This window comes from Eleginops maclovinus, chromosome 4, assembly GCF_036324505.1.
Source record: "Eleginops maclovinus isolate JMC-PN-2008 ecotype Puerto Natales chromosome 4, JC_Emac_rtc_rv5, whole genome shotgun sequence".
Taxonomy (NCBI): Eukaryota; Metazoa; Chordata; class Actinopteri; order Perciformes; family Eleginopidae; genus Eleginops; species Eleginops maclovinus.
Window position 1 is genome coordinate 28903083 of NC_086352.1, and position 20968 is coordinate 28924050.

Consider the following 20968-nt stretch of genomic DNA (forward strand, 5'->3'; position numbering starts at 1 on the left):
TTCCACTTCTTATGTTTACATAACTATTTGTATTATATTTTATCCTTATTGGATATTTAACTCATGTTTATATTATAAATATCTTGATATATCTTCAAATGTTTTTATGGCACAGAACTTCTTACGGTTGTATCAATACTTTAGGTATTTGTATATATTTATTTAATCCAATTTCCCCAATGTTAATAATAATAATAATAATAATGACTTGGATTTATATAGCGCCTTTCATAATACCCAAGGTCGCTTCACAAAGTGGGAGGAGGGAGGTAGAGGGAGGGGTGGGGGGTTTAGGGAGGATAAGTAAGAGAGAAGAGGTGTGTTTTGAGGTGCTTTTGGAAGAGACGTGGCAGAACGGATATGAGGGGGCAGAGTGTTCCAGAGGGTAGGGGCAAGTACACAGAAAGCCCTATCGCCAAAGGTTCTGAGTCTGGTGCGAGGAGTGGAGAGTAAGTCCTTGCTGGTGGAGCGCAGGGACCGTGACTGGGAGTACGGCTGGAGGAGGTCGGTGATGTACTGGGGTGCCAATGAGTGAAGTGATTTGTAGGTGAGGAGGAGGATTTTGTATCAGATTCTTTGTTTGATTGGCAGCCAATGGAGTTTCTTGAGGATGGGGGTGATGTGCTGCCAGGGCTTGGTGTGCGTTAACACCCTGGCAGCTGAGTTCTGGACATACTGCAGTCTGTCTAGGGCCTTGTTGGGCAGCCCAGACAGGACACCATTGCAGTAGTCCTGAGGGGAGGTGATGAAGGCGTGAATGAGAGTTTCGGTGACTGAGTCGGTGAGTGACGGCCGGAGTCTTGAAATGTTACGGAGGTGGAAAAAGGCAGATTTGGTGATGCTCTTGATGTGGGAACTGAATGAGAGTGTGGAGTCCAGAATGACGCCCAGGTTCCGCACTTCAGATGTTGGCGAGGTGATACAGCCGTCAATGACCAGGGTGAGATGTTAATAAAGTATTACAATTCTGTGATAGTAATAATGATGAAATATTGGCCCATATTTCATTAATGGTTCATGCAACGCTCAAATATTTCTATTGGTTTGAGTGGTACTAATGCCATATACTGTAGAACTGTGTACATGTACAGTGCTGTCAGCTAAAGATGTTCATAACTTATAACCTCTATTTACAATATAAGAAAAATGTCTGCAGAAACAGAATATTTCTCATCTCATTTAATATCAAATAACTTATTTACATTCCAAATCATCAAGCAATTATCACAGGTAAAAAACGATGGCGATAATAATAAAAAAAACAAATCAGCGGCCAGGATTCAAAGAGTGCTTAAGAATTGTGACAATGATATAAAGTGAAAAGCCTCTTGTGCTTGTGGCCTTCCTCATGTCGATGATTTGTCATGGAGATATCAGTAGTAAATCATGTTTAGCGTCTCTCGGCAGTAGTCAAACAGACCTGTGTCTCCCCCTCTAGGTCCAGCAGAGCCAGCTCCCTGATCTCCTCCAGCAGGGAGTACAGGTTGGGGGTTTTGCTCTGACTGAACTCCCTCTCCTCTTTAGAAAGTTTGGGCCGCCGGGCTGCCTTCTCCTGGGCCGCTTCCTCCGCCAGGCGCACCACTTCCTGCACCAGCTGGCTGCGGCCCTGGGAGCGGGGCTGCTGGGGCCCCGCGCTGAGGAGGGGCCTGTTGCTGGTGACCTCCAGCTTTAGCGAGTCAGCGTGGCAGTTTGTAGAGCGCACAGAAATACGAACCTGCGGAGAGACAGGACTCAGATGACTCACATGTTAATTGACATGTTACAATGTCAATGAATCATAATTGTATGTATTTCAATATTAAATTAGAAGATACCATATTTACTAATGGCTATAAAAAAAACACATTTTGTTGGGGGCAAAATCCATACAAAAAATAAAAACTAATCACACCAGGATCTTTTTAATATATTTTGGGACTTAGATTGATGCAAATATAATCAATCCCTCAAATACCAGTTTTGAAATATTACTTTAAAAAAAAGTCTTCTTCTATTACGAGGCCCTTAATAAATTAGATTAGGATATTATCATAAATATTACACTTAAATATGAAGTACGACAACATGGCATATGGCTTTACTTACAAGGCTTCACTTGGGCAAAGCAAACTACTTTTTTTGTATTAAAATGACAAGACAGTCACCTTCTTTTTTGACAAGTGGATGTCGAATACATTTGAAGGCAATGACTGTTTCAACTGACTACATTTAACTGTTCCTTTACAGTGTGTCAACAACACAATATAAACATACGATATCCTCATAAAGTAATGAACGCTACTCACAGTGATGTGGTCGAACAGTCTGAAGGTGGAGGTGCCGCAGCTGGAGGTGGTGGTGATGTGGTGCGAGTATCGTCTCAGGGAGCCGCTCTGCCACTCACAGCTGCCGTCCGGTCCCACTGCCACCACCTGGCCCTCGCGGTTCTTCAGGTACATCGGGCCCTTCACCCCGTACCTGAGAGAGCACAGGGGAGGTCAGGAATACTGGGTTAGAATATTGTATTTAAATCATGAGCCTAAGACCTCTGAATGAAAAGAATCAGATAGTAAATTTTATACAATTTACCGGCCATTTCCCTCCATAAAATGTTGAGATTAGGCTTAACTCCTATACATAATAACAACACGTAAAATGTTAACATTTAACATTAAAGTGCAATTTACATTACTTTACTAATCAGAATACATTCAGAAAGATTGAGAATGGTCCCAAAAGCTTCAATCTACAAACGGTGTCCTGCTTTTCCAAAATTAATTTACATTTATGACCCATTTTTAAAGATTTCCGTGCTGATAATGTCTTCATGACAACATATTATATTAAAGTGGCCCTATTATGGTTCAGGTTCATATTTGTATTTTGTGCTACTACTGTGACATGTCTCCATGCTTTAATGTTCAAAAAGCTCTTTATTTTTCTCATACTGCCTGTGCTGCAGCACCTCTTTTCACCCTCTGTCTGAAACCAGAGCCCAATCTGCTATGATTGGTTAGCTGGCCGGCTCTGATAGGATTGGTCAACCACTGAGAAATGTCCAGCCCCTTATCGCGTACAATGTTTCGGAGCGCTAGTCAATAGAAGTGCGAGTACTACATCGTGATCTCACTATGTTTCAGAAGTAAACAAAGGACTCTAATGGAGACCATTTACATGCACACAAAACCTATATAACACACTACAGGAAAGGGAAAACCCTGAAAAGCATACTAGGGCCCCTTTAACAAAATATATATTTCTACCATCCTTTGAAAAACAGCAAAATAACATGGACAATTAAAACCTTTATAATACAAGTAAGCAGCCCTCCTTTAAAATGACCCCGGTGATTTTCTTACTCTGAGATGAACACCAAGACGCCGTTGTCTCTGATGGAGTAGATGACTGCGTCCGCCACACAGCTCTGGTCTGACTGAGGTTCTCTCTCTTTGAAGTAGAGACACTGGAACAGCTCTGTGGAAATCTTCTGGGCCTGCTGTGCTGCCTGGAGAAGGTCACACAGAGGTCAGACGGTCAGAAGAGTTTATTTTACAGAGTAAGAAGTGAACAAGAAAGCAGCACGGACCCTGTTCTTGTTGTTGATATGATGAGCCGTGTCCTCCAGGTCTTTGTTGCTGGCTAATGCTTTACCCGGGTCCACCCCCCTGTCCATGGCGATGGCGGCGTTGAGCAGGCGGTGCACCACGATGTCGGCATAACGACGGATGGGTGAGGTGAAGTGTGTGTAGCGGTCCAGAGCCAGACCTACAAAGAACATTAGCATTAGCACAGATCGCTACAGTTTAAGTGGAGATACTACTGGGGACGGGGGAATGATAAGGCTTTATCTTTTTTAAGTGATAAATTGAATACTTTTTCAGGAGAGACGTCTTAACATTGGATAAAACCAGATTTAAAATTCATTCTGTTCACAGATTTGAGTCCAAAGTTTGTACAGAGCTATTTTGGATATCTTTTTGGAACACTATAAATCAGAAAAGTATGTCAAACAGCTCAAAAGAAAATGATGCCATTTTTGTGAATGACACTAAATAAATATTTCTAAGGGATTTCACTTACAGATTTCACCATGACACTTCTCCAAATGATTAAATACATTCACACAATTATTTATTTTGGTCAATAAAACCCTCAAATATGCATTTTTGATGTTTAATATCCACTACACTGACGAAAGCTTGCTGTCTTTATCTTATTTGTAATCTCAAAATCTTTCTTTCGAATTAGCATAAATCGATATGCTTCTAGGTCCAAGGTCTAAAGATCCCACAAAATATATGTAAATGCAGTTCCACTTAATAAAACAATGAATGCTGGGGATATGGTGAAGGTGTTCCATAGTTTACCATAATGGTAGAACTGGTCTAGAGACTGAAGACCAGTTGAGAAGTACACAGCCTGGGACATGGCTGTAGTGGCCATTATTCTCAGCAGCCTGTTCACCATCGGGTCCTGGGGGTCCACGGCCTGGTCCAGAGAGTCAGCCAGAGCCTTGTTGGTCCTGGCGGAACAGAACTACCAGTATTAATATGATATAAAATGTTTATCCGACAACAGCTGCCGAAATTCTTGTGCTTAGCTTTAAATTCAAAATCTCATGCATGTGAAAGGAGTAGAATCAGCTTCCTATTCTAAATCCGGTCACCTGGTATCGATGGTGAAGCCCCCGGCCGCGGCGCTCTCCACCAGTCGGCTGAAGAACTCCTGCCGGGGAGGCGGGTGGCGCCTCAGCAGGGCCTGGTGGGGGAAGGTCTCCTGGATCTTGCGCGCCACCCAGTGGTTGGCGTAAATCATGCACTCGGCCACCGTCTCGTGGACCTCCAGAGGCTGGCGGGGGACCAGCGCTGTGATGTTCTTGTCCTTATCTAGCTGGGCACGCACCTGAGGAGGGAGGGGGACAGTTTAAGTGGAACATGTGAAACGATGTGAAAGTACAGAATACTTTTATGTAGTCTAGAGAGGTTGGATATGTTTGGTACGGGTTCTGGTAGAGTGCTACAAAGGATATATACTGTATATGTTTTTAAACCAATATATGCACTTTTTATAAGCTTTCAAATACGAACCAACAAAATTCAATATTTCCCCCTATCTTTCAATACAGCTACATACACCAGCTGTTTTAGGAACGTTTTTAAATTATGAAGCTGAATTTGTTTTCCATGTTTAAAGATGTTCAACTTCAGTAGGATCCAAGCGGCAACTTCATGGTCTAAAAAGTGTAGCTAATGAAAACGTACTTCTAACCTGCTTTCTATTGAATATCCAGCAGGATTCCGATCTAATATTCTCTGGTTTCATAAAGAAGTCTAATTGTATAGAAGTCTATGAGAAAAATACCCTTTTTCTCACTTGATTTATCACCCCAGTAAACATTTTCCCAATGAGATTATGGTATCAATTGCTAGTTTCAACATTTTATCAATAATTTATAATTTAAACAAATGATCAGAGCTTCAAAATCTTAGTCCACAGATGGTGACGTCACAGTCTATTTGTATACAGTCTATGGAAAAGAGTAGCGGGATTGCAGCCACACAGGGTAGGGAAGTTGGATAAAATTGAACGACCGAAACAATTTTGTTTTGGTTGTTATTATAGGATTTGTTGACAATCACTCCAGCCTTATCCTTGAAGTTTCTTTACTTTGTGGTTATTAGTGTACTTTCAGTGTGAGTCATTTCTCCTGGTTGACAGAGTCATTATAAAATACATTTTGACCCAGCATTCTCGGTGGCCAAAAAGCCTTTTCACAACTGGACCAGGTAGTTATAGAGAAACTATAATTCCAGGAGGTTAAATAAATAATGGTTATTATGAACAACATACAGTATTTGCTCAAAACAAACGACAAGTAATTTCATGATGACATCTACTGAAACAAACTCAATCAGTCAGACTTATCTAAATAAGACAGGTTGTTACAGAGTATTTTACACATGAACAACAAAGAGAGTTTATATCTTGTTTTGATGGATCACCAACTCAATGAAACACACCGGATTCACAGTGGAGTGCTCTCTATTTGCACATCCTTTGTTACAGTATTCCAACTGAAATTGTTTTCTGACCATGTGTGAGATTAACGCCTGTCTGCTGGACTGGATGTTAAAAATAACTCTAATATATTACTCGGAACAAAGTATCATCAAACCAGAGGCTGAGGAAAACAAATGTGAGGGTGGTTTTTACATTGTGTTTCAGTTTAAAGCATGTTTATATTTTCTAGTTTTGGGTTCAGGAAACTTGTACAGTGAGTTGTTTACTGCAGTTTTCCTCAAGAGTTTTGAATGTACCCAATTTCAATTGAACTTGGTGGAAGGGTAAATCAGGTCAACGAAGGACAAATATATTTTAACAAGTATTTGAATCACAAGTTATATTCACTTTTGGAAGTTGCCTAGGATGAATTCAGCCCTTTACGAGTACCTGTGTAGTTTATATTTGTCTGGTATCCCATTAAGGAGGGACCATTTTAACAATATGACAAAAGAAAGCATTCATTTATTTATTAATTTCCTAGAAACTGTCATAGTGGGCTACCTATAATATGTTGATATCAATGGAAACTGTAAGACCTCAGAGTCAAATGGCTGAAAACATTTACAATTCCAAATCCTTAACAAGTCTGACCAAACTTTCAGGAAAAAAAAGGGATAATTTTTGTTTTTTGTTATTATTATGTTTATTTTATCTTTTCCCTCAAAAAACATTTGGACAACATGGATATGATAATGCATGTTTTTTTTTGTTACCTACTTACTTACAAGAAATTAGTTTGTATTTTCTTGAGTAATTAAAAAGTAAAAAAAAAAGGACCACAAAAAAGAGGAGAAACCAATCCTACCTCCACCCCTTCCAGTTCCAGCGCTCCTCCCTGGTCCCTCTGCGCCCGCAGGTGTCTGGCTACGTGTGTCAGCATCTCCAGAGCCTGTGTGAGCTGAGCTAGTTTAGCGTCCTTCTCTTCAGACCCGAGCCCGGCCAGCTCCAGCACCTCCGCCTGCTCCCCGTCGAGGAGCGCCTGGGCCAGCTCGTAGTGCAGCTGGTAGGAGGAGCGGATGAGCGTGCGACCGTACCACACCTTGTTGACGACGAGGGTTTGTGCATCCATCTCCCACATCACACTCATCGCATACCTGGTTATAACATACAAATAGCATGTTTTAATATGTTTCAATTGACTTTCTTCGACATGCTGTAGTGACGTGGAGTTCACTGACCTGTCGACTCCGCCCAGCAGAGAGCAGAGGTCTGCGCTGAGAACACTGGGCAGCATGTCGTACCTGCGGTCTGCCAGGTAGTACGTTGTGGCCCTGAGAAGGAGGAAGAAGTACAGAGAAGAAGAAGGAAAAAGAAAAAGTAAAGTATAGTGCGTTTTTCTCTTGTGCTGAAATTAAATCCGGTGATCCAGTTTCCTACTTTGATCTGTACTTTCTCTCCTGTGTTTATGAAAAAAAGGCTTAATTGCACGACGACCCCATAAATAAAAGGGCTAAAAGCATTTATGTTTTTATCCAGGTGAGGATAATTTTTTGCTGCACTCTAATGCAGTGTCTTTATTTTGGTTTTGAATCCTAAATGCTTTTAGTCTTTTTCAACATGGGTTAGCAGCACTTCAGCCTCTTTGTCCAGAATAAGTATCAAACACTTGAAAAATTACCCTGATAAAAGAAGAAACTAACCTGCCTTTTAAGGAACTCAGAAACCTTAAAATACATTATTTAATTTCTTAAGTCATAAACTCAGAAGAGAAAACTTTTTGAATTAAACATAGAAAATGGATCACCATTTCTCCCCAAGGTATGTTTCCAAGCAGTAGATACATTTTTAAAAACACATTCTCTCATATGTGAATCTAAGTATTGATTTCTGGTACTTTTTTCCCCTCATCTGTATTCACTGTATTTATATCTGTATTATTAAACACGAGACCTCCTACAGTTTATTAGTAAGTATTGATAGTGTTGTAAAAATAAAAAGTAAAAGTTTTCCTATTTCCTAAATACGTTTACATACATACAGTATTAAATAAAACTTGAAATATACATATATTTTTTAAAGTTATCTTTTGGGGGCTTTTTGCCTTTAATCGGATAGGACAGTGGAGAGTGACAGGAAAGTGGGAGAAAGAGTCGGGGTGGGATCCAGAAAGGACCACGGGTCGGGAATCGAACCCGGGTCGCCGGCGTACGGTGCAGGTGCTCCAGCCAGTTGCGCCACGGCCGGGGCCATAAAACTTGAAATATAATAAATCATAATATGCATATACTGCATTGTAAGACACTCCCAACAGAGCAAGCAGATTATCGGTTTTAACTGAAGCCACAAAATCATTTTTAAATCAATAAAACCTTTTTTAATGGAATATTTTGTGATTGATTTCTCTTGTAAGTAGTCGGGTAATTTGCGTTGCGGTCCTGCTCACCCTGTAGGGGTTCATTTCTCTTACCAATGGTGTCACTGTGACATCACACTGTCCTTGTGTATTTAAATCAATGGGTGGAGCATCAAATAGATCCACTTTACCCCACAGCACTGATACATACAGAAACACAGCCCTGAAGAGTGCAACAAAACAAAGATTCTGCAATTCTGTCTTCTGTGTTTTTTCTAAATGTTGGTCTGTTTGAACTATTAAAGGCCCTTTTCCTTTCGCCGTCCTTGCTCTGAGAAACTCCTGACTCAGCAGCACCATTTCTCACTGTCAGAAACACTGTTGTGCCTCAAGTCAGTGTTGTGTGTCATTTCTGCTTCTTTCCTCTGTTGTTGTTGTGATTTTGACACTTTCAAAATTACACACACATCAGACATTGCCATTTGCAATATACAACCAGGCAGAAACTTTCTGGCCTTTCTAATACTATCCCAAAGGCGGCGGCTGAGGCTCAGGATAAGAAGGGTTAATATTTGACCAACTGTCACTCTTGTTTTGAACACCACATAGGATGTTAATATGTTTATAACAACAATTCTATGAAAACACACAACTTAGGAGCTAACAAGGGGCTGGATGTCTATAGCACGTGCTAATTAATTTTGACGCTGAATACAGTAACATACAACCTACCAAGCTACCTAAAAATAGTTTTTGACGATACCAGGGTTATATGCTACAGTTGCAGAACAAATGACATGAATTTAGAGCGAACAAACAAAAAGAATACACAAAGTTTATGACAATAAACAACCACAATCTAAATCATGGTCAATCAAATAAATTCCTGCTAGTTGTGGCCCCAGGCAAACACTGCGTGACAGAATAAATTAGCTGCATATGAGAGGCTTAAAGATGATTGGGAAATTATACTGTCTGCCGGTTTTATATGTAGTTCAAAATAGTAACGGGACCAATAACTAAGGTAAGCCTAAGACTTCTCCAGCCAACACTACCTGCCGCCCCTGCCCTATACTATCCTCTAACTGGCTCCTCACCTTGAACGTGCTTCCAGGTCGGTGAGCGAGCCCTCTGTGACAAAGTGGGTGACATCTGCGATGTGGACCCCCAGCTCCAGCAGCTTCCCGTCGGCGAGCCTGCGCACAGACAGCGTGTCGTCCACATCCTCGCAGCCCCGCGGGTCGATGCTGAACACCAGGTGACTCTCCCGGAGGTCCCGCCGCTGCGCCACCTCAGCCGGATCCATCCTCCATGGTTTCTCTGCTGAGTTCACCGGCATTTCTCTCAGCTGCGGACACACAGAGACAGTCACAGGTAGAAAGTAGAGTTACAGCCTCACGGTCGTGTCTGGGGGGAAAAAAAGCTTCCTGTCTGACCTGTGCGTCTGAGAATGGAGGCACGTGGATGCAGTTCTCGATGAGGATGGTCTGGATCTCCGTCTCGAGCTCTCCAGCTTTACCCAGCACCCGTACACTGTGGCCGTTGGGATAGAGCGACGTGCTCTCCCAGGAGTCGATGCGCACCACCACTCTGTGGTCCTGGGTGGGTGAATGAGGGGGAAAACAGTTCATATAAGGCATCTTTTTCTGCCTTTTGGCATTTTGAGGGACTTACTGGAGTATTTCCATGTTCTGCTACTTTGTACTTCTACTCCACTACAATTCAGAGGTAAAGCGTGTACTTTTACTCCACTACATTTATTTAATACCTTTAGTGACTTTACAGATTTGGATTAATGATGGTAAATATAATCAACCCTTAAATCAGACTTTAGTTCACCTGCAGTAAATCCAGCAGCTACCCTGCAGTATACAAAGCCACTAAAACTAGCTGCACCTTTACCAGCTCTGAGAACACTTTAATGATCAATCATTATAAAACATATCAGATATATTATTCTGAAATGGACCAATCAAACAATGACTACTTTTACTTTTGGTATTTTAAGTATATTTTGATGAGAATACTTTTGTACTTTAACTTGAGGAACATTTTGAGTGCAGGACTTTTACTGTGACAGAGTATTCCTACACTCTGGTACTTTTACTTTTACTCAAGAACAAGATCTGAGTACTTCTCCCACCTCTGCTTTTGGACATCTTGGTAGCAAATCAAAAGTAAACAGTAAACATGTTTATTTCCCTCATTTACCCTTCAGTGAAGCTGATCTTAAACCCTTCTTTTAGCTTCTGCTCTATAGAGTTTGGCCTACTTGAGGGACACATTAGTGACTAATGAAGACTTTACTTCATGCTGTTGCTTTTACTTCATTTAGGCTAATAACTATTCATATTTATTCTTGGTTTTTTTACATCTATCCAATTCTATATAATATAATTTAACTTGTATGCCTTTGGCTTTTTACGTAATGTTACAATTTACATGTAATTTGATAAGGTCTTACTAATTCCACTATGTCTTAATGCTTTAAATTATTTTTCACATTGACATTTTATAAATAAAAATACATAAACTTGCCTTTATTTAAACGCACTTACTAACAAAACATTGTGCTGATGGATCCCTTTACCTTCCTCTTGTTTTTTATCTCATGTTTATGTAAAATAATCCTCTTTCTGTTTCACCCAGTTTACATAAATACCGAAATAAGTAAATGATCCACTTGTAAAAATAAAGAATGTAAGGCGATGTTAAATTTGTTTGTCCAATCATGTGAGTTTTTGATGGTAGGTCAAGGTAAAGCAGACCTGCAGAGCGTCGGCCTGCTGGGTGCTGATGCGGATCTTGGGGATGCGGTGGTCCCAGGGCACCGCCAGGATGCGCTGCGAGTTCCTGCTCTGGGGCTGAGGCCCCTCCCTGGGGGGAAAAGTCACCACATAGTCCCTCCAATTCCTCTGCAGGATCCCCACAACACGGCCTGAGGATTAATATATGAGACGCAAACAGTTATCATTTATTGTGTGTCCTAGCGTCACATTTATACTTCTGTCTACTTTCTCTGACATATTCTATGTTATAGAGTTTTACCTTGCCCAAATGTATATGATCTTCATAAATACTTTAAATAAAATGAAGATACTGGTTTAAAAACATGTATGTAAACCGTTTTCTCCTATTTTTATTGAAAAAAACTGCAATAATGATATAAATGTTTAAAAAACCTAAAGGTGGTACCTTATATAATAAAAACAACAACAAGTAAAAACTGAAATGTGTGGCAGAAGAGAGGATGACAAGAGAAAATATATAAAGCATAACAACTTTGTAGGTGTGACACCAACAGTTAAAACTCTAAAAAGCCAATATTTTATATGGCCACATGTTCAAATACAGCCAGAACTGCTTACATTTCTTCTAAGTTTTAGTTAAAGGACATTAGGAGTCATCATGTACACTAACAGGTGAAAAGACAATAAATTGGAAGAGATAATAAAACGGACCCACCTGTAGGCATGGGTTTACTTTCACTTTCCTCTCCGCTCTTCTCCTCCCCCTGACCCTCAGCCAGGGTGTTGTCCTTCCCTCTCCACTCGCTCTTCGGCAACAACTCCACCACAACCATGTCTCCATGCACCGCCCTGTTACGATTCTTCCCTCCGCACACCAACACGCCCCAACTCAGATCTGAAATGGACGAGGAAAAGGTGAGATGATCAGGGAGCGGCGTCAGCGATAAAGCAATTAACGCATTAACTGTTTGTGTGTTTGTGGTTCTGTTGATCTGCACCTGTGTTCTTGTTGGACAAACCGTCCGTCATGATTGAAGCTTCACTATGTGCCCGGTGCTTGCTAACATTCAGAGTCCCCTTCAAAAAAAAAGGAAATAAATGTGAGATTTATTCAGATTTCCAGAATAGACTGTTGAAAAAGTGCCATTTGAGGGTATTTTACTCTATTTAAAACCCATTATGGTGCGCTATTGAGTACAAGGACCTTCGTTTATGACGTGAAGTGCTTCAGAACAGACAACTGGCAAGCTTCTGAAACCATCCACCTTTCTATTATTATTTCCTTGACCCTTAAATGTATTAAACATTGCCACTTATTATTATTAATCTTATTTGTCAAATGACCCAGTTAAAACAAGCTTCCAGTCTCTTTTTTGTTTACTGTTATGCACAATTTTGCATATTTACTGGCTATTTTCTGTTTTTGCCCAATGTTATTACCGCTGTACCAGTAAACACTTGCTAGACATAACCCAGGTAGGTGGACTTGTGCTCTACCTGAATGTACCGCCCAGACTTGATCCCAGCCTCCAGCACCTCAGCGGGCAGATGCTCGGTGTACTCCCTCTCCGTGCCTTCACTCTCCTTCTCTTGTAGTGCCTGGGAAATGGAGCCGTACAAGTCGTGTGCTGTCTGCAGCTCCGGACAGAAGTTTCTTAAATAATCCTGACACATAAAGAGACACAGGAGGGAAGAAATGTCAGGAACAGGTAAACATATAGCAAACATTATAGGTCAGGGTTTTACCTTGTGTAAAGATGCAAAACACAAGATCATTCAGATACTGGGTGATTGAGCCATACTCATTTTGACTATATGCTGTTTAGAAACACAGGAGTGACCTGAAAACCCAATGTGAAAGGGTTAAAGTTTCCTGTCATGTGGTAGCAACCTGTCAATCACAAGGTAGCCCCTGGCAACCAGTCGAGTCGCCCCCTGTTGACCATTAGAAAGAACGTAGGTTTTAAGGCTCTTCCACATTGGCTTCACTTTTTAGACGTGGAAGAAATTTGAATTGGAACAGGACCTTTCTTTGTATTTTTTGTATATGCTAGGCTGCACTATACAACTAAAGTAACTCCATTACGCTGTCTTTTGATTTGCTACCAAGATGTCTTGATACACAGGAGGTACTGAGAACAGCCGCTGCTTTGCTTTTAAACATCTACTCTTTTCCAAAATGACTTGACAACTGTTGCAGGTAGACAAGACACCTACATTACTGCCGTGTTAGAATCAGCTGCTTATAGAATTTGCATCGTCTTCTTGTGTCAAAACAGCCCTCTGCGCTCCACTGCGTCCTTGTACTTCATCAAAAACTTTAAAAGCAGCCATGAGAGTTTTCTTTTTCTGACGTTTCTTTCTCACTATTTACTGAGCATATTAGTTGTCAGGCAGCTCAATGGAGCGATATATAGACGGAGCGTATTGGGGGCATGTCTATGCAAGACAATGAGACACTTAATAATCATTTCAGCATTCTAGGCAATCCATAATGTGCTGATGCGTAAATATTTAAGATCTAAGGGGTTATAAAAAGATTATTGAAGTAAGATGCTAGACAGTCTTTTCTTTTTACTTTGTAAATATGTCTGTTGACTCATTAACTTGGACTGCGCGATAATTACATTATTAAATCCTGGTTCATCAACTTTTATAGGAATTGCATTGTGATGGTGGTATGAGCAAATAATGTTATTATAGTACACAACAGGTTGAACCTACAGGTTAGAAAACAATTTCACCACAACATCCATCCTGAATTAAATTATCATCATTAGCAATATGAGTTTTTCTAAAAGTGCAAATGTATGCTCGAGATATCTACAATTCCCTGATAACTGGGCTCCATCTGCTGAGGGAAGTCGTTTGATATGACCTAAAGCTCAAACATGTGGCAAATGCTTCCAAAACCATTCAAATAACCAACACGTCTATTGGTGTTTCTGTGTTTATATTGAGTGATGGATGACCTGGGTCAACACACAGCATGCAGCAGAGAGAGGTCTGTACTTTAACAGCCATGCATTTTCTATTGTTCTGGCTCTGCACTGAAACATAATGGTTTCAAAAGTACGTGAACAGAGCAGGATTCAATGCCTCTTGAGAACAATGCAGCAGGACAGCGCTAAATCACAGGACTCCCAGCACAGAAGCAACAAAGAGTACTGCTGTGGACAGAGTCAGCAGCAATATGTGTTTTAGCCATCTAAAATGACAAAAAAAAAATAAAGGCATTATCTAGGCAGGAACATCCGTGTTCTGGGAGGTAAAATAAGACCTTTCTTCATTGGAGTCTGCTGTCTTTGGCGAGAGCATGTATAACCATTTCAGTTCTCTGTCGTGAAGGACTATCTGACTCTAAAATCGAAATATTCTACAGATAGTCTGCATAATAACTGATATTGACTCCCTGCTCCTCCAAACTTGGCTTGCTGCCTTGCTCAAAACCTTAAGTTATTCATAGATTATGTACATTGTACAAACGCACTCTGAAAGAGCCAAAATGAAAAAAAAGAAAACTGAATTGGCTTTTTAACCACGTAGCTGTGTCACTCGACATGCAGTATGCTGAAGCCAGAACCACAACATGTCTCACTGTCTAAATACTTATGGACAGTATTTTGTGTAGGGACAGATATTAGCATCATGTGGTGTTAGTGTGCAGTTCAAGTACCTGGAAAGAGATAATGTAAACCCCAGAGTTGAGGCTGCTGTACTGAGCCACGGCATCCTGATCCTCAGTGATCATCACTACATCGATCATACCAGCCAGGTGGTTGTAGTACCAAACTGCTGCAGAGTACACACACCTACACACACACAAACACACAGAGTTAATTCACAGATACAGGATGTATGCAGACAGCTTGCCTGTTAAAGCACTAAACTCTGATATTCTGTATTTAGTTCCTCTGGCTTATAAATGTTCACTACCTGTAACTGAAAACATCATGAAGAATGCAGACATCTTTTACGGTTTGCTGTCTTGGTTATGTAATAAACTATTTTCATGATAGCAGTTTGCAACTACAGCCTTCTGCCTTTTAAAGTTAAATAAAAAATGTGGGGACAACATGCATAACAGCAGTGGAAGACATCACAACACACGAAACAAAGCATAATGACAAAAAACTAAATTCAAGGTGGAAGGCAGAACTTTGAAAAAGAGGTTTTTGCTTAAAGAGAGCTTTGGTATTGCAGCAGCTACCACAGAAGTGCTAAAAAGACTTAATTGATTATTAGACCTAAAAATGTATAATCATTTTGATTAAAACAACTAACATGGGCTTGAAATCTCTCTGTTCACATCCTTTTTCCCAGTTTACTTCTTTGGGATTTTGGCAACTGGTCTGACTTTTTGCATTAAAATAAATGAAAGGATCAGCCTGACCTCTTTCTATCAACTAATACCTCTTTGTATGAGTCCATAATTAATACAACTGGAAAGTTCTGTGTATAATTGCTACTGAAGTGCAGATTTCTGTATCAAAATGTAAAAAACAGCACTTTGAGAAAACAAAATCAATATTAATAGCAGCATCATCTAATGCTAGCTTTCATTGAATTTAGGAGGAATGCCAAAACACAAATAGACACATTTGGTAAAATAAACACCTAATAGCCTTTTTTGGACATGGCATGCAAGCAGAGTAGCTCAAACTGAAGAAAAAAAACTCAACAGTGCAGGAAAAAACTTTTTGCCCTGAGTGCCGTATGGTCCATTATAACTAGACCTTTATACAAGTTGAACTACAGTCGAAGTGAATTCACACTTTAAATATTACTAAACTGGATTTTTAAACTTTCATTCCCAATCTGGCAAAGCACCCATAGGAACAGATACACGACAAGAAATGTATAATGGAAATTGCCCACAGTTCTCCCTTTCACAAAGGAAAGCATCACTGAAGTTCAACATTTGAGCAAAATGCTTATTAAGCTGTTGTTTATTGTTTTTAAATTATCATTCTTGTTAACATAAAATCCATTTGTAATTGACCACTTCCGGTAATTGTCTGATGGATGTGGTTTATGGTATGTAGGGCACCTGAGTCTGTGGATAAAAGAGAGGGTGATTTGGTTCACATATTTTCTGATGACCGTATGGTCCTACCTTTGTTTTGTTCTCTATATTAGAAATCGTACAATTTCAACTTCAGTAAGGACTTTATTTTGGAATGCGTCACAGCTATGATGCAATATTAGCCTCTTAAGAGTCTGTATTCAATGGGAATTTAGTGGCTACAGAGTTTTTTCCGAGAACTGTTAAGTAATTGGTACATAGAAATCACAATATTAATGACACGTTGCCTCTCGTAGGCTGCTGGTTCTGATTGGATATCACTGTACTTGGGGTGGTGTTGGGATGGTGATGAGCACTGACCTGGTCTGCCAGTTCTCCTGGCTCTCCCCCTTCTCTCGTGGACAGTATGAATATTCCTGAAATTCATTGGCAAACGGCACGCAGTCATGTCTGGGGTCTTTGAGCAGGTTCCGCAGACGGTTGTATTGCCTGAACAGAAACCCACACAACGAGAACGGAGAAAAAAACCTCGTAAGCTTTAAATTATAGAGATAACTACAAGAAGGAATTCAGTAGACTCAGGGAAAGGTACATCTTGGGAAGTACACTGATTCGCTTTCTTTCGAATAGTAAGTCGAGAAGATTGTCCGTTAAATAAGAAGCTCACCATTTTAAAAAAAACATATTCACAAAATGCAATGAAAATGCTTTTTTGTTGAGCCTGACCCTTAAAAATAGGGAGTATGCTGGCAGGTGGATATTGTTACCTTTGCACTGAGCCAGGGTAACAGTTTCCCCCTGTTTCTAAACTACATGCTAAGCAAAGCTAGCCAGCGCTGTTGGTAGCTTCATATTTACTGTGAGAGTGGTTTCCATCCCCTCATTCAACTCTCAGCCAGAGAGTATATAAGAGTTTACCGAAAGTGTGTTGGACTTTTCCCTTAATGTAACATATTTGCACAGTCATCCTTTAGAAAAAGAAACATAATCAACACAATACAAAGTGCAAGATACATTAGAATGAGCTTTTTTCCCAAGTGGTGAGGAGAACCAGCTGATGTTTCTTTAATATAGATAAGATGTACCTTTATTAATCCCCGAGGGGAAATTCAAGAGTTTATGCAGCAACAGAGAACAAAAACAGTACAGATTCCCACAAGGATATGAAATTTAAAAAATATATATAAAAATGATTTACAGGTAAGTAATGGTTTTAAAACAAACTGTTAGAACAAAAACTAATTAGAACTTAAGTGGGCATATCTACATTTGGAGTCCATATTGTAAAATATATTCACAATTAATTATTCATATCATTATTAAAACTAAAGCAAAGAGTCACGAAAGAAAATCAAAGGCCGTTCTACACAGATACACACAAGCACGGCGCCCATTCCAGTGGGTTGAAGTGAGTGAAAAACTGCAATTACTGACACAGTATGGCATCAGAATATGCTCTGCAAGCTACCTAACATAATTTTAAGTGAAGCCTCATCACATGAATGACGCAACATGGTAAAATGACGGCGTAAGCACGTCCGTGTTTGTCTGGGAGACGCATTTCAAGTCACAGGCCGTTTAGCTTGGTCAGCACTGAGCTTTGATATAATGAACATCACCAGGACACACTCTTTAAACACCTGTGCAGGTAGGTCTTCAGAGGAGGTCCTGATGCTTTCAGGGTGCCTGAAGCTGAACTTTCTGTATTTGCTGGTGGAATAGTAATCCTGAGACGCTGTCCTCCAGAACGCTTGTTTGGATATATTGTAATATAAAACATAAATCTATATTGAATGTGTGATTGAATTCTTTTTTTTGAGCTCTGACTGTAAAACAAGGAAGCTGGAGATCGATTTAAAAACTTGGCCACCCATTACGACAAACTCACCTCTGGTCTGCATATTTAACTGATTCATAGCCTGGCCATAAACATATCTGCCTGTGGTCAGAATATCTTTACACTCAAAAACAGAGGCTCCAGCACAAGATTAAGACATACGTCACAGCTGTTACTATCTGCCTGGTGTGACTTTGAAGTGACTTGAAAAAGATATTCTAATTTCACCATATACATAAAGTTTAACGTTTGAATATATTCATTTAGGTATAAATTGATAGAAAGGAATTAGCTGTTTAACCAAAGGATTAATGTTCATGTGAGTGTACCTTCGTCCTTTGCTGTGCTGCACCCCCTGGCAGGCGGTCTGCGTGAAGATGATGCCCTGCAGCTCTCTGAATTCCAGGATCTCCAGATAGTCCCCCGCCACCCCCACATCAGGAATGACATAGTGGGTCAGATCTCTTGGCAGCACCTTGCCATCTGGTTGGGAAGTAAGCAGGGATTTTATCAATGTTTATTTTGGCTGAAACACTGATTCACTTCAACATGTGTGTAGCATAAATAACTTTTATTTTAATATAAGAATAGTTTTTCTTTAATATGTTAAATATTAGAATAAACTATATTTTATTGTTATAATATACTTTATTATGCTAGAATTTCAACCTAACCTTTAAGCGGCCTGGATAATTACCTGCTGTGCGATTCAGCATTTTTCCACTTATTGGGATTCGTTTTGTTTTTTATCTGACCGTCAATAAAACATATAAAATATATCAAAAATATTTTAAAAAGGTGCTACTTTGGCTGTGATTAGGCCCCCTCCTATATCTGTCTTTCTTGATTGAGTCACAAAAAAATAGTACTAGCTCCCTTGTGCAGCATTTATTAAAACAGTATTCTCAAAAGCATTTAATCTAAGTTTTGAAATAGAGTGTCCTAAATTGATACTATAATTCCAATTTTACTGCAAATGTATAGCCTATTAGTTGCACAAATTGGTTATCAGCCTCCTTGAATACTAATAATCAGTATCAAATTGAGAAAATATGATATTCACTATCCCATTCTCTAGTATACTGCACTACTACAATATTATTACACCTTACTCTACGTCTTATATCCCATACTATATCATATTGAATCATATTAACTAGGCGTATTTTATGTTGATATGCTTCATTAACTATTGCACTTTATTCTTTTATAATGCAGACAAACAGTGAGTGCCATTTATGATTTATAACTGTACACTGTTTACATATTATAGGCTACCTGTTGACCTTACATGTATCAATCACATGACATTTTTCTTCAAATGCTTTTGTAGAGATTCTAGTTTTATTATATACTTATTTAATATACCTCATATTATTTATTTGTTACTTTCTGCACCACCTATCTATGTCTCTATACTGCTGCACCAACCGATGTTGCCCTCTGGGGATGAATACAGATGTATAATATTTATCTTTGGTTTAGTGGAATCAAAGCCACTGTGTGATCTAGTGTCTCACTCACTGCTGTAATAATAGCTACAGTGTGATTTGATAGTTACTAGTGAAAGTTAATTAAAGGCTGTGCTGTGTCTTTGTTTTTAGCTGACGTACCGTTCTCACAGCCCGCCTGACACAGGGAGCTGTAGCAGGGGACCCTCTCTCTCAGATAATGCTCCCGGACCACACGGACCTTCCTCCCGCGGCAGCTCTTCAGATGTAGGATCTTCTCCGTCTTAATCATCCTCAGATCTCAGGCAGCAGCCATGTGTAGCCTGCTGCTCTCCTTAATCAGCTGTTTATATCCCAACGCGGGAAGATTCACTTGTAAACAATCCGAACTTCAGGGAAGCGAATAAGGCACGCCTGCTGACGTCATGACGCAAAGCGGGTTCTTCTATTGCTGCGTTCAGGTGGTGTTTGACGTAAGGGATTTAAGATCGCCCTTGTATGGAAGTATCAAATGATGGACAAAACTACTTTGAGCTTGAAAAATTAATATTTATCTTTACTGATTTTCATTTTTTATTTAAAACTCTTGATTGATTTCAATAGACTCTAAATCAATGCAGTATTGTGTACGTTTGAAGAGTAGGACACAACTTTAAAACATAATACAATTGTATTTTAGAGCAATTTGTATTATATAATGAGCAAATGCATATTTTTACAAACCTATTTCAGACCATGAATGTGTAAAGTAATTAAAGATAGCACTTATACATGTTGAAGTATAACCAGCAGGACACCATTCATATATTAATTATTTTTGGTAGAAACACACTGCTTAATATGGCATTTGCTTTACATTTTCAACAACAAAACATGTGCAAAACTATGCTGAAGCATATTCCTTCAAACTTTACCGAATATGCTGCCCCTGGTGGTCGGGACATGTTTCACCGCCTGCTGATCAGGTGCTATTTTAGTTTCCTGTCACTTTCAGTGTAACGTCAGATATGACCATCAAACCCCAGAACTACGGCAATTTATTTAACACTTGTGAACACACCTGCAAATAGGCTACAAGCTAACTGCATGCTATCTCTTGGAGACAACAAGGACGGAGAAGGATAATATTTAAAAAAAAAAAAAACCATAACAAATAAACCTCACTGACAGTTTCTCTCTCAAGAGGAGTAGGGTGGCAAACAAACAAGGGATAACACACTAATAAATATTGGACTTCAGGTCAACAGGTGACCGAAAAGAAATGACAGCCATGCTGCTCTGCTTGATATGTAAGTACTTTTATGCTAGCCATGACACTGAGCTAAATGCAATGGTGGAGAAAGTACTCTGTTTTTTAAATTTGAGTTAAGTAGTAGTGTAAGAATACTTTTTTTTACAACTCTTTCATTCATATACATGCGCAAAAAGACGCTAATTCCATCACCTGCTAGCTTAAACGACTTATTCACTGTATTTGTCTTGTGTGAGGAGTGTTCTTTCCTCTAAGTATTGGTTTAAACAATGATATCATATCACATCAAGCATGTCGTTAACAAGTGTAGTTAAATT

The 20968-nt window shown here is 39.6% G+C and overlaps 1 protein-coding gene across 1 annotated transcript; it reads right to left on the reverse strand.

Annotated features, from left to right (window-relative positions):
• Positions 1 to 1164: 1164 nt before the first annotated feature.
• Positions 1165 to 19801, reverse strand: dis3l (DIS3 like exosome 3'-5' exoribonuclease). Its single transcript, XM_063880614.1, has 18 exons — positions 19562 to 19801; positions 18278 to 18431; positions 16472 to 16600; positions 14762 to 14897; positions 12583 to 12750; positions 12084 to 12162; positions 11801 to 11980; positions 11104 to 11273; positions 9772 to 9933; positions 9433 to 9683; positions 7221 to 7313; positions 6848 to 7136; positions 4646 to 4881; positions 4347 to 4501; positions 3566 to 3744; positions 3339 to 3484; positions 2286 to 2457; positions 1165 to 1714 (listed from the first exon to the last, which is right to left on the reverse strand). The coding sequence occupies exons 1-18, from the start codon at positions 19689 to 19691 to the stop codon at positions 1391 to 1393; spliced, it is 3153 nt and encodes a 1050-aa protein (XP_063736684.1). The 5' UTR covers positions 19692 to 19801; the 3' UTR covers positions 1165 to 1390.
• Between the last annotated feature and the right edge of the window lie 1167 nt (positions 19802 to 20968).